Source organism: Dermacentor albipictus, chromosome 1 (genome assembly GCF_038994185.2).
Source record: "Dermacentor albipictus isolate Rhodes 1998 colony chromosome 1, USDA_Dalb.pri_finalv2, whole genome shotgun sequence".
NCBI classification, from domain to species: domain Eukaryota; kingdom Metazoa; phylum Arthropoda; class Arachnida; order Ixodida; family Ixodidae; genus Dermacentor; species Dermacentor albipictus.
In genome coordinates this window covers 138,870,641-138,882,960 of record NC_091821.1, presented here as the reverse complement: position 1 = coordinate 138,882,960, position 12,320 = coordinate 138,870,641, and the positions used below count along the sequence as shown (strand labels likewise).

At 41.9% G+C, this 12,320-nt stretch overlaps 1 protein-coding gene across 2 annotated transcripts in view; it reads right to left on the bottom strand.

Annotated features, from left to right (window-relative positions):
• LOC135911831 (VPS9 domain-containing protein 1-like) overlaps positions 1-12,320 on the bottom strand; it is a 64,622-nt gene that overhangs the window by 22,939 nt on the left and 29,363 nt on the right. For both annotated transcript variants that reach the window (XR_010567465.1, XM_065444177.1), the window contains exons 5-9: positions 11,725-11,833; positions 5,882-5,944; positions 5,384-5,436; positions 5,222-5,312; positions 1,006-1,091 (exon numbers count right to left, since the gene is read on the bottom strand). Coding sequence is in view for 1 of the 2 variants with exons in the window: in XM_065444177.1 (XP_065300249.1) it covers positions 1,006-1,091; positions 5,222-5,312; positions 5,384-5,436; positions 5,882-5,944; positions 11,725-11,833 (402 nt within the window). In the remaining variant the exon portion in view is untranslated. The remainder of the gene's footprint in view (positions 1-1,005; positions 1,092-5,221; positions 5,313-5,383; positions 5,437-5,881; positions 5,945-11,724; positions 11,834-12,320) is intronic.

Here is a 12,320-nt window from a genome sequence, read left to right as displayed (position 1 = left end):
CTGTCGAGACTACAATTTCGGTGCAAATTACAATACACGACCGGTGACAGCTGGAACTGCGCAGTACACTGGAACGAAGGACAGCGTCATTGAGATTTTTCCCTGGCCATTGCATATGTACAAAAATGTAAACAAGGTTCTTGAATGACAAAGTTTCATTAAAATATTTGTCCTCAACTTGTTCATTTCACGACCTTTACATTAATCATATCAGCGGTATGCACTGCTTTGCTGGTTTCACACTGATATAGTTCTAAAGTTCGTGTGATATTTTCTTTCTTATTAAACAGACCAAAAACATGAAAGCATTGATATCTTACTTCTAGCACAATTTTTGGGACATAAGAATATATTCTTCTAGAAAAAAAGATGTTTTACTTGTCTTGACAATGCATAGCATCCAAGAATTCATTTGCAGCATCTTTCGCAATGGCAATGCAGTTATTATTCATGTATTTGATCCCTCGGCAAATTCTGTGAGGAGGCCGAGCTCCAATGTAAGCACCTCCCCCTCGCCCCCCTGGTCGAAATTTCTGCCTATGCCACAGGTGCACACAGCACATGCAAACCAGTACTGAGATCACAATGAACTGCACTCAATGACAGTTGCTTACAATATGCAACATAAGCTGAAGATTATCAGTGTGACTGAAGGTACAATGTGAATGAGTCGTGCATCTGCGAATGGAAAATGAAGCAGGAGAGCCTTCAAACTGCTAGTTGCAATCTCCGAACAAAAGCTGATGCTATCTGCAATAGTGGTGATGGCGCTTCAAGCAAAAGCAGCAGTGTGAGAGATGACGACTAAACGTTAGAAGCAAAATGTTTCTGGACCATCTCTTTGTCCCAATAAATGTACCAAATTGTTTTTATAAAAATCTGAGCATTTTTGTATGCAGTAATTTGCATGATGTCATACACGAGAAAATATGGTACTTATTATTCCAGTAGGAGCAAGAGCGGGATAAATGCAATTGCACAATCCAAATATTGTGATGCGCTTACCCAAGAATGTGCATCACAATATGCCTTGCGACTTTCGGATTCTTTGGATGAGATTCGAGCATATCTTGAAGAGCTGGAGGCCACTCCTGGTATAGGGAAGAAGCAAAGAAGCACAGTCAGCTGACCAAGTGCATGTGGAAAAAGCAAAACTAAAAGTAAAATTTTCTTCGGAAGTGTGCTTATGTTGTATAAGCAACACTCTTTTTCCTTTCTTCTGCTAATTGCAAAGGACAACCTCCTGTCTGCTAGAGACAGCTGAATGGCTACCTGCACGGTATCGCAACTGCAGCATGTTGTGGTCCAATCAGCTACTGCCATCCTTAATATTAGGCATGAGAACATACCACAGCATTATCAGTATAAGTGGTTTTGCTGATGTGTTATGCATCATCACGTGACACAGGTTATGAAGAGTTTCCCAGCTGCCTTCACTGGTTTTCGTTCTGCAGCGTGGTTGCTTCCAGCATTTAACAAACAGCCACACAGTGTTAGAAACCTGCCACTAAAGACTGCTAGTGTGGTAGCACTGGTCAACATCAACAAAACACCATTTGATCCAAGCGTGCAGTTGTTCTTGAAACTGAATTCTGCCAATTATTGATTATGATGATGGTTCTATTGCACAGCCTTCTAAACAGCTTTAAAAGAAACAATGAGATAAATATGAAACAAATATATCTAATCCTGTCTGAAACACTGTTGCTATTCCTGAAGTCGTCAATATGTTCTCATACCCCAGTCACATGAGCATGCCAAAGGTCTTTTGAAGTTAAGGAGCAGTGAGCTTTCAAAGGCACATTAGTTGAAGGGATATGTGTCGGTGCTACACGGTCTGCAGATGGTCTCCATTGAAGCTTTTAACAGAAACCGCAACGTATCCTTAGCGCTGCCAAGGCCTCGAAAGTAAAAAAAAAAATATGGCCCAAATGCATCTTATAATACATTCGTCATACTTTTTTCAGCAATACTTATTTTTCCTACTACATACGAACATCAAACAAAATGCACGCGTAGTAAAGGCATTACTTTACCAAATACAGATGTATTTATTGTAATGATGGCCACCATGTGTACCGCTTCGTACACTGCATGCTGGCGTTGATTATTCGTTGTTGCCCTTGCTTCAGCTGCTTTATTTCATTCCTTACAGCTAGGCAGCGGTAGGTACTCGTAAATGTGGTAAAATAAAGAATGACAAAACAAAGGTGACGAGGGAACAAGACCCGCAGAAAAAAGCCGAGGAGACTGGGATGCCTAGCAGCCGCTAACCAAAGAACGTAATCGAACATGGCACCCGTGTTGTGTCGATGTTGCTGCTGACAACAGGCCGTGCCGGCGCTGCTGTACCGGCGCATTCGTGATGAAGATTGCGGGTGTCCCGAAAGGGTTTAGTACTTTAGTAATAGTATTCAGTATTTATAAGCTTGTTCTGAAGAGATAAAAATTGAACTTCCATATTTTTATAGATTTTTTTTTTCTGCAGTTGGACGCCCTCTAGACTCTAGAGTATTCTCTTGAGGTTTCAAAGGACGAATGCACTCTCCTTTGACTCAAAGCTCCCTTCCAGTAGGACTCCTTTGCTGTGCCTGTGTGACAGTGCGCAGTCTCCCTTGAAGTAAAGGATCTTTGGTTCAAAGGACTTTGAAAGTGCCCGTGTAACTGGGGTAGTATAATATAACTTGTGCACTCTGTATTTCATTACGTTAGTATTTTAATTTTTTTGCCATTGTGCACATAAGCTGTCCCACTAACACACAGCCGAACATTAATTGCCAGTTTCTGCCACCAGCTTAGCGTCTGGCTGGGGATTCTGTGCATGTCCAAAGGTCACACAAGATGGTTCTATGGCATCACTACATCTGGTTCATGGCAGCACCTCACCTAGCCAGTGCCAAACGAACTGTCATAAAATTCCCAAGTGATGTGGCAAGTTACAAAAGCAAGATGAAGCATGACATGTAATCCACGGAACATGGATGATAGCACAGAGAATGAAGGATGATTTGTTTTTTCATTTTTTTATCATTCAGGCATCTTGCCGATTTTCCATGCTTGGATAATAAGCGAGAGCTGACACTGAGTTAGGCTGAACGCGCTGACACTGCTGTACAAAGCAGTACTAGAAAATAAATCATTCTGAAAGCTTTGCCAAGCAAATTATTGCTTGCTTGAGATCATGATGCATAATTACACACCATAAAAGTGTTAGAAAGCTGAGATAAAACAGCAGCAGCAACTAATATGCAAGTACAAAAGTGCCTTTCCATGAAAATGTCCAGTTTTGAGGTTTTGCTAGCATTATTAGGCTTGGGCATTCAATTAATACAATGCAATCATGTGCAACCAATGAAATCACAATAACTCTAGAAACTGAAAATTTCCATACTTCAGTGCCTTCAATTCCACACACGAGAGCTGGCCACCACACAACTCACTCAGACAGGTAGATACAGCTGCTTGCTATTTGATGCATCTTCAGCCAATTTAGTATTCACCCATCACCCCATTCTCCCCGAAAAGCCAGACAAGCAAAGGAAAAATAAAGAAGACATCTATCGTATCAGCATCCGTTAGCAGAATACTCAAGTAAAATTTTTCTTGTGTTGCAACGAGTACGGTTTTTGACATCTCATGCCCAGTTTTTTGTACACATTTCATGTAATTATCTTGCCATATTTATAGTTTGCAATTAAATAAACTGTCTATCTTTGCCCACTTTATCCTTAAGGATATACATATTCGTTCTTCATAGAAGTGGTATGAAATGTGAATATTCAATACATTCAAATTTGAAATTCCTTAAAACTACAGCTAGTATAGACACATTCCAGGTGCTTAAAGGGAAGCTGAAGAGTCTGTCGAATTTAATAAGACGCTCATATACGGATGCGGGAACCTTATAAACCATGTAGGTAAAATTTGGGGTTTTTTTTTCAATTAGGAGCGACGTAATCGTCGGTTGAAATTGCGCTGTAGCTCCGCCCCCCGTTGAGTGAGTGAGCGGAGCGGAGACCGGAAACCGCGGTGTTGTGACGTCAACTCTAGTGTTTCGTTCCTTCGCAGCGTCCGCGACCGTGCCTGACCGCGCTTGTTTCTGCGTGCGTGCCATCGTAATCTGCTTCGATCGACCCTGCATTCCTTTGTTGGTGCGTCTGCGTGTATGTAGAGTGGTAGTCAACGTGAGTGGTAATCAACGTGAGTGGTAGTCAATGTGAGTGGTAGTCAACAGGTGAAGGTCACTACACGTGCTGCATGAACCGGGAAGCTTTTCACGCGTTTAAACTGTCTTTGTAGATTGCCGACAGCTTTGCACAGCGCACAAATGCCGACGATCGCATCCCTGCTTACGCTCCACGAGGAGTCATGCAGGAACACAACACTACAGTTGTTTGACCGGAAACGAGCTCACTAGATCGGCGAAAGATCGGCGAGATCACTAGATCGCTTTGCAAAAAACATACTCACCAAAGAGCATTTCCAACATGAGGAGATCCCAAGACTTTGCTTTCGTTCGCGTCGAAAGCACTGCTCGCACCAGCATCGTTTGCTTCTTCGAGAGGCCGGCTCTTCGCAATCGGCTCGTACATGTAGGGAGTAACGCCGAACTCCTCAGAAAACCGCAGTCTCGCTAAATTTTCCATTACCATCTCAGAAAAACAGCACCAAACTACCTGGCACCACGCTTCATGTGTAGCGGCAGCGGTCGGTTACTAGAGTTGACGTCACGAGGCGCACCGACCAATCACAGGCGGAAACGAGACGCGCGAGCTGGGCGTGTCCGCTGCTGCACTTTTCGTCGAAATAAAATATATTTGCGCTTTCTTTCGCTCAATTTCGATACAATATTTGAATTCGGAGGGTTGAAAACCATTATGTACAGATGTTCACTCATTTTTTCTGAAAAACCTTTCAGCTTCCCTTTAAAGGACAGTAAATCGAGACCAAAGTAAGATAAAGTAGTATAATTATTGCAAAAAGGGGGTTTGTTGCTGTGTGCTGAAACAAGATGTGCAAAGGCTACATTAAAACAATTTACACCTATAGAAAGCGAAAGAAAATCTTTTCCCGATTCAAGTTTCGTAACATTGTTTCTAATGATACACAAAGAATATATCTGAAGGACATGTCCCATTAATTAAGAACACTGTGTGCATGGCAATACGCACACTGCATAAATTCCTACAACTCAAAACAAGAAAGAGGACTCTCCACTCACACGGTTGTTTTCATACTGCAGAATTCTGGCAAAAAGCTCCTGCTGTCGCTTCTCTTCTGGTGTTATGCACTCCCCAGAACCCTGCAATTTTCTGAGCCAAGACACTGCACTCACAAATCCTGCCAATAGCCCACAAAATCAAACAGCAAATCGGGACCCCACCTTGCAGCCATTTCAGCAATTTTCTTTTCTTGCTCTTGGAGGTTTCTCAGATACTACGAAAATGAAAAGAGAGAGAGAGACGGTGTTCACTCAGTACAAACCATCTTTGCACATTCACAAATAGAGCACACCCGCTTGCAGCTATGGTGGCTTTGTGGGGCAAGCTCTTCACCCACTGAGAGAGCAGCAGTTGAAGGCCACAGAAACTGATATAGCCATAGTTTATCAGAGGGTGGTGTATATCTTGTTTTTATTGACGCAGGCAAAAGATGGAAGGAGAAAATGGAAGATAACGTAACTTGGCTAACTGAAACTTGAGGAAGAGCATGTTGTCCCACGCAGCAATATAATCTGATAATAAAGAACATATCAATCAACTCCAATGACGTCAAAGAACTTGGATGCATTTTTGTTTTTTTTTTTACTACAAAAGCCAAAAATATACCCAGAAGCTGCATTTCCCACAGCAATGCACAAACAAAAAGCCACTGTGCTCACCTCTGCCTGTTTCTTCCTTCCAGCCATCAGGTTATCCATTAGTCGGCGCTGAAGTTCAAGGCGCTAGAACATAAAAAGTAGAATCTTTACACACACCTTTAATAACAAATGAGAAGTTCAGAATAAAGCCATGCAGTATTTTTTTTTTTTCAGAAGATGGCTAAAATAAGAAGAAAGTGCAATAGATCAATACACTAACAAAAGAGTCCTGCAGCACTCTTGTACTTATAAGTACACATATGGTTGCAAAGAATTGCATCAGTGAATGTGAGTGCCACTACCATTACAAGCACTTCTCGAGCAAAGAGCAGAAAACATTCATAGACACATTGGTGAAAAAGATTTCAGCTGTTGCAGGCACAATACAGGGTCCATCGTGATCTTGCAATGGAGAGGGAGCGGTAAAGCAAGGCAATAATCATAAAAAAGCTGTGTCACAGATTACACTGGACTGGATTGGAACTGACAGACTGACAAATGGACGGATAGATAAATAGAAGATAGATTTATGGAGTTTAACATCTCAAAGTGTTGCATGACTTTTAACTGTATATACTAGTTACTATGATGTGCTCTACTACTGAACCATGTTTTCACTACTTCGATTTTAGTATATTGTTTGAATTTATTTGTTAGTTTTCTTTGTATTATGCCACCCCTGCTTAGTCTAAGGATTGCAGTATGTTCTAAATAAATAAATAAAATAAAAGCAACACTGGGGATATCATAGATGCCACCACAGTCAAAGGCACTGCATCAACTTTAATCCCCAGGAATTCTTGTACATTATTATTTCTGCATTAGGTCCCCATCAGAATACAGGAACAGTGGCTAGGAATCGAGGCCACAACCTCGTGCCCAGAAACAGAATGCCATTAGCCATTAAACTATGAAACAACAACAACGACAATGATGATGATGCACAACTTTTATCTTTTATTGTCTGCAAGAATATGTAATGTGGTGGTATTAAATGAGGGAGGTTTAGCATAGCATAGGTTTAGGTCTGTTGCTAGCCTATCCTGCCATGCATTGCACGTACGTCCTCAGAAGTTGCAGTCATGTTGTTTTTCGTTGTGACCACTCTACCTAAGCTATGCCTTTCAATACTTAGCAGCAGCTGCATGTACCAAATGCTGCTTTCCATCAGCACTAGCAGCAAGGCCTTCGTCACTGTTTTGTTCACAGTAATGTTTAAGCAATAGCAGATGCTAATTAAGTTGCTTAGACCAGCCCTGAACAGCGCAGTTAACTAAATTTATACTTCAACCAGGAAAACTGTATCTCCCAAATTTTTTTGTGATTATGATTAACATAAAGACTACAAACTTAAAATAACACTGTCAGAGAGCACTTCCAATGTAGGATCAATGACCATAAATTAAAAGAAAGCTTGGTAGCAGTGCACAACAAATTGTTTTTTGGAAATATTTTTCATAGCACCCAGTTTTATGTCAGTGACAGATAACTTAAACAGGAATCAAATTATTCCCTTTCTACCAAAAAAATATTTTGTGGAAAGACTCCTTTTATTATAACCCAAAGAAACTACACATTTTGATGCTTTGAATGGGCGTACAGTAGCAATTACCTAACCACTGCACTGGCTTCGCGGCTATGATGTTGCGCTGCGAAGCACAAGGTCGCAGGATCTAATCCCAGCTACATTTCGATGGAGGTGAAACGTGAAAATGCCCGTATCCTGTGCATTGGGGGCATGTTAAAGATCCCCTGGTGGTCAAAATTATTCTGGAGTCCCCCACTATGGTGTGCCTCATAATCAAGCATTGTTTTGGCATGTTAAACCCCTGAATTCAATTCAATTCAAGTTCAGTAGTTCTCAAATAATTTATGAGAATTTCTTATGTGAAACTTCAAGGAAGTTTCACATAAGAAGTTTCACATAAAGTTTCACATAAGAAGTTTCACATAAAGTTTCACACACACACACACAGGCGCCCTGCCCTCCCTGTGTGTGTTTTCTTTCTTAGTCCACCGTAATTTTAGCGAGTTCACTTCAGATCACGCTTAACCAACACAGCCAACCATCCATCCTAACTTCAAAGAAGCATCTCAAGGACACGAATGAAAGTAATGATTTGCTATTTTTATTATAAGTACCGAGTGTAAAGAAAATCTCAAATATACAAATATGCACCTGGTTTCTAGTTCCCAACTTCTGCAAGTCACATCATGCAAAAAAAAAAATATAAGATTTGTTGGCGTCAATAATAGCCATATTGATTCCCATAATATGTGGGAAAGCAGTAGCTTTGCAAATGCCAAAACGGGCAAGTCCTTATTGTAAAGGGAACATTTGCCTTCACTCATTGCAGCAGGCACCTGGTTTGTTTTTTACTGCATTCTTTATGCTCGTGAAGCAATTGTCAGGTCAGGCAGCATGTAGAAGCCTCCTCATACTTGATTATTGTGTCCAATCAGCTCTTTTGTGCAAGCATGGTGGTCTACTGTGTGTTCAACTGGCGCTGGAGCCTCCACATGCTTTGTTCAGTTCCTGTACAGTAAAGCGGAGTGTTGCACAATATACAGTAATGAATAAGGGCCCTTGCAATGGCGGTCTTCAAGATGTAATACATTAGACAGCCAGTCAAGCTTCAGTCAATGGTTGGTCTGAAACTGACTGTCTGCTCTTGTGTGAAAGATAACCCCATACAAAGGGAAGGATTGTGATTGATAATTTGTACCTAAGCCGTCGAAGTACTGATGGATGAAAGCAACCCATGGTGGGGAAAATAAAGTTGTACTTAATATTAGCTGAACACAATCACCAAAATAATGTGCACTCATGGTATCTATCATTGTTTGAGATATTGATAGAACAGCCTATATGTCAGATTATAAAACTGACAACTTCAGAGAAGCTTCTGTGCCTTAACTGCTGTTGTCATTGAAAAAGAAAAGTTATGTTGCCGAGTCAACCATCAAAACGAAGCGCAAATTTTGCATCCTTTTATTGAAGAGCTGGGAGCACTGGAGGCTAGTTTTGACAATACCTCTGGTCTGTTTTATTTTTTCCACACCCGTATCTACCAAAAAGTTGTCAAATCTGGGAAATATTGAAAGTTCAGTTGTCATTTAAGACTGTGCATGATGTTGCTAGTACTAGAAGAATTCCAAATGAAATGTTTAACAACACGTAGAAAAACTGTCAATAAAATTGATCTGACTTCTATAGGTGTGGTCACAAAAGAGTTAAAAGCCCACTAGTTGGGAGAGATGGCATAAAATGATTGTGCATCTGTTTGAAAAATTAATATAATGCCATGAAACCAGTAGCCAATTGCCAAATTCGATTAATGTGGTTAAAGGGGCCAAAAAGATAATAATAATAATAATAATATTTGGGGTTTTACGTGCCAAAACCACTTTCTGATTATGAGGCACGCCGTAGTGGAGGACTCCGGAAATTTTGACCACCTGGGGTTCTTTAACGTGCACCTAAATCTAAGCACACGGGTGTTTTCGCATTTCGCCCCCATCGAAATGCGGCCGCCGTGGCCGGGATTCGATCCCGCGACCTCGTGCTCAGCAGCCCAACACCATAGCCACTGAGCAACCACGGCGGGTGGGCCAAAAAGAATAAAAGTAAACTGTTCAAGTAAGAGATTTCTTGCCAGCATATCAATAATATGTCAGGGTTCATACAGAACATTCGACTCAAAATACGAGAACATTTAAAGGATTTCAAGGATGACAAATGCCAAATTTCAACAAGAGTGAAACACACCTCATTCGTACACATACATTGGAAAATGGTGAAACCTCCTCCTTAGCTGCAATTCCTTGCAGCTAAGCAGTTTCTGAGTAGGACACATGCTTCGACCTGTTCAAGTAGCTTTTTGATGTTGACTTTCCCATTGTAAGGATGTCAATCAGCTTCTAGCATGATGGTTAGTAGTGCCTGGCTTCAGCCAAAGGTACTCGTCACATTAAAGGGACTGAGAACCAATTTTTCTGACACACATTTTTTTAGTTCAACAGAAAGCTTACTGGTCTGAGTGTCCAATCATACACTGGAGTGGAATTCAGCGTTGTTTGTGCAGGCGGCTACATTTAAGGGTCATGCGATGTTGTCAAAAGAAACCCGCAGCTGGACACCAAGACGGCGGTGGAGAGTTATAGCTGTTGGGGGTGGGAGAGCTGCGGTTTACAGAGAGCGCATAAGCGGGTTGACTATGAGTCTGGGCTTCCAATGTTCGGTTCGCGAGGCAGTGAAGTGGTTTTGAAGTCAACCCCTCGCCGCTAGACCACACCCATGCCGAGGCATTTCGCAAATGGACCAGATGCCCCAAAGGGCTTGGAAGTGTTTTCTTTGGGGGAGTGTGTCTTGTGAGATTGTAAGACAAGAGACCCGTTGCACTGCAAAGTATTTGTGGCAACAGCCTTGACATATTGGAACTCCAGATAGTGTCACCCTGGAGCCCCATTGTATACACACTGTGTGCACTGCAGTGTGATTGGATGAATGACAGGGCGGGGGGTAATGTTGGCGATGCTTTTTGGTACATGCAAGGTCGTTGGAGAGAGATTTCAGTGGTGATTCGGCTAATAGAAAGGAGACCAAATTGTAACATCATAGTAACTTTTGACTCATAGTCCTTTGATGTCTGTCTAAATACAGTAAAACCTCCTTCATACGTCCTGGAAAAAAAAAAGAGAGAGAAAAGAACGTACTAACTGGGAAAACATACGATTCGAAGTAAAAAAAAAAATTTGACAGACTTAACTATTGTTTACATCTACGTAATGCGAAGTGTCACGCAAATCGTTGTGGCACGAGACACCGACGCACGTGGAGCTGGTGGTGCTCCAGCAGCCTGAGACACGTTTTGTTGTTTTCCTATTGCATGGTGCTTTAGGAGGGCGACGGGAAACCGTAACGAAATCTAGCTGGTGGGTGACACTGGATGCCGCCGAAATGAAACGTGATGCCCACATCACGCCACTTGCAGCAAGAAATGGCGGCGCATTTGGATTATCAGCTACTAAGAGCGCGTAGTACGCAAGTAATGGCACTACGCACCATGCGCTGTAAAACAGATAGGCAAAGAGGCATATCGCAATAAGTTTGGCGGCGATAGCTGTGAACGTGGCGCGTGACGACCCAGGTGAAGATTTGCTGGCACGACGGCGATAGTTCGCTGTCAGGTTCATGCTGATTGGCTGGTTGAGCAAAATCAGATGATGTAGCTCACCCGATTTTGCTAAAACAACCAATCAGTGTGCGCCTGACGGCGAGTGAGGCGACGATAGTATCGCCAAAGTGGATCGTTTCAGAATAGGGCCCCTGTTCTCGATCACGCGCGCCTTGTGCATTTTCTTGTTTACATAGGATCTAGCAGCCTGAAAGCGTATAATATGATCGCAGTTTGATGACGTACTGAATGTTGGTGCTGAAAAATTGTGTTTTGCGGGAACATATGAACTGGTAAGAAATAAGCGTAAATCTATTAGGCCATTTTTTGTGTTCTCAATGGCAAACGTTGGTGCCGGGAAAACGTACGTAATGGGAATGTATCAACAACATTCTACTGTACACCTGCAAGCTATTTGATTAAGCTGTTGTGTTTACTAAACACGTCTGTCTTAACTTTAGAATTGTGTCATTGTCTTTCAAATTTATCTTTAAAGCACGTGCGCTCATTTAAAACTTGCAAGTGAAAAGATTTACAAAAACGTGAAAATATTTTTTAGCGCTATAGAATGTAGTTATAGTGATTCAATGACACTGCCTAGTATAATCAGAAAAGTTTTCAGATGCAAGTATGATTATGTAACTGTGTTCCAACTGAGGAAGAAATGAGTGAAGAAATAAAGAGTACCAGATTCTGTTTGGCCATGGGGTCCACAGTCCGTTGAATAAGTGCATGGTAACGCTGACATACAGCAGTGTTCTGTTGTTCCATTTGCTCCATAGGTGACAGCACTTTCCTGCATGTGCAACAGGAAAGTATTATGCTTGTCTGGCACAAGGTGGCCATTTTTGTGTATTCAAAGTTAAAAGTAGCATACAAAGTGAACAACGGCTGCCATTGAAAAGAAAGGATGTAGCATGGAGGAAGGAAAGTGTAGGAGAGGCCCTGGTTAACTCGGATCAGTTGGAGAAAATGTGGCAGAAGCCACATGGCGTTTTTCGCAAAGGAGCGCTGGGACTGGTACCCCAAACAGCAACACTACCATAGCAACCGCGCTCCTGAAACCCTCACTGCTGCTCTTGGCGTCCAAAAAGTGAGATAAGCTTTTTCGGCCCATGTCTTTCTCTCAGCACATTCTGCTTGCGAACAAGCTGACTTTGGTGTGTTGTGTGCAAGCTTGAAAGTTGTGTTTTGAGTCTGAGTGTGAGTGTCAACCAGGAAACAGAGACCAGGAAACAGAGACACTCAAGCAATCACGGTAGTGGTCTTTGTCGTCTTCTTTG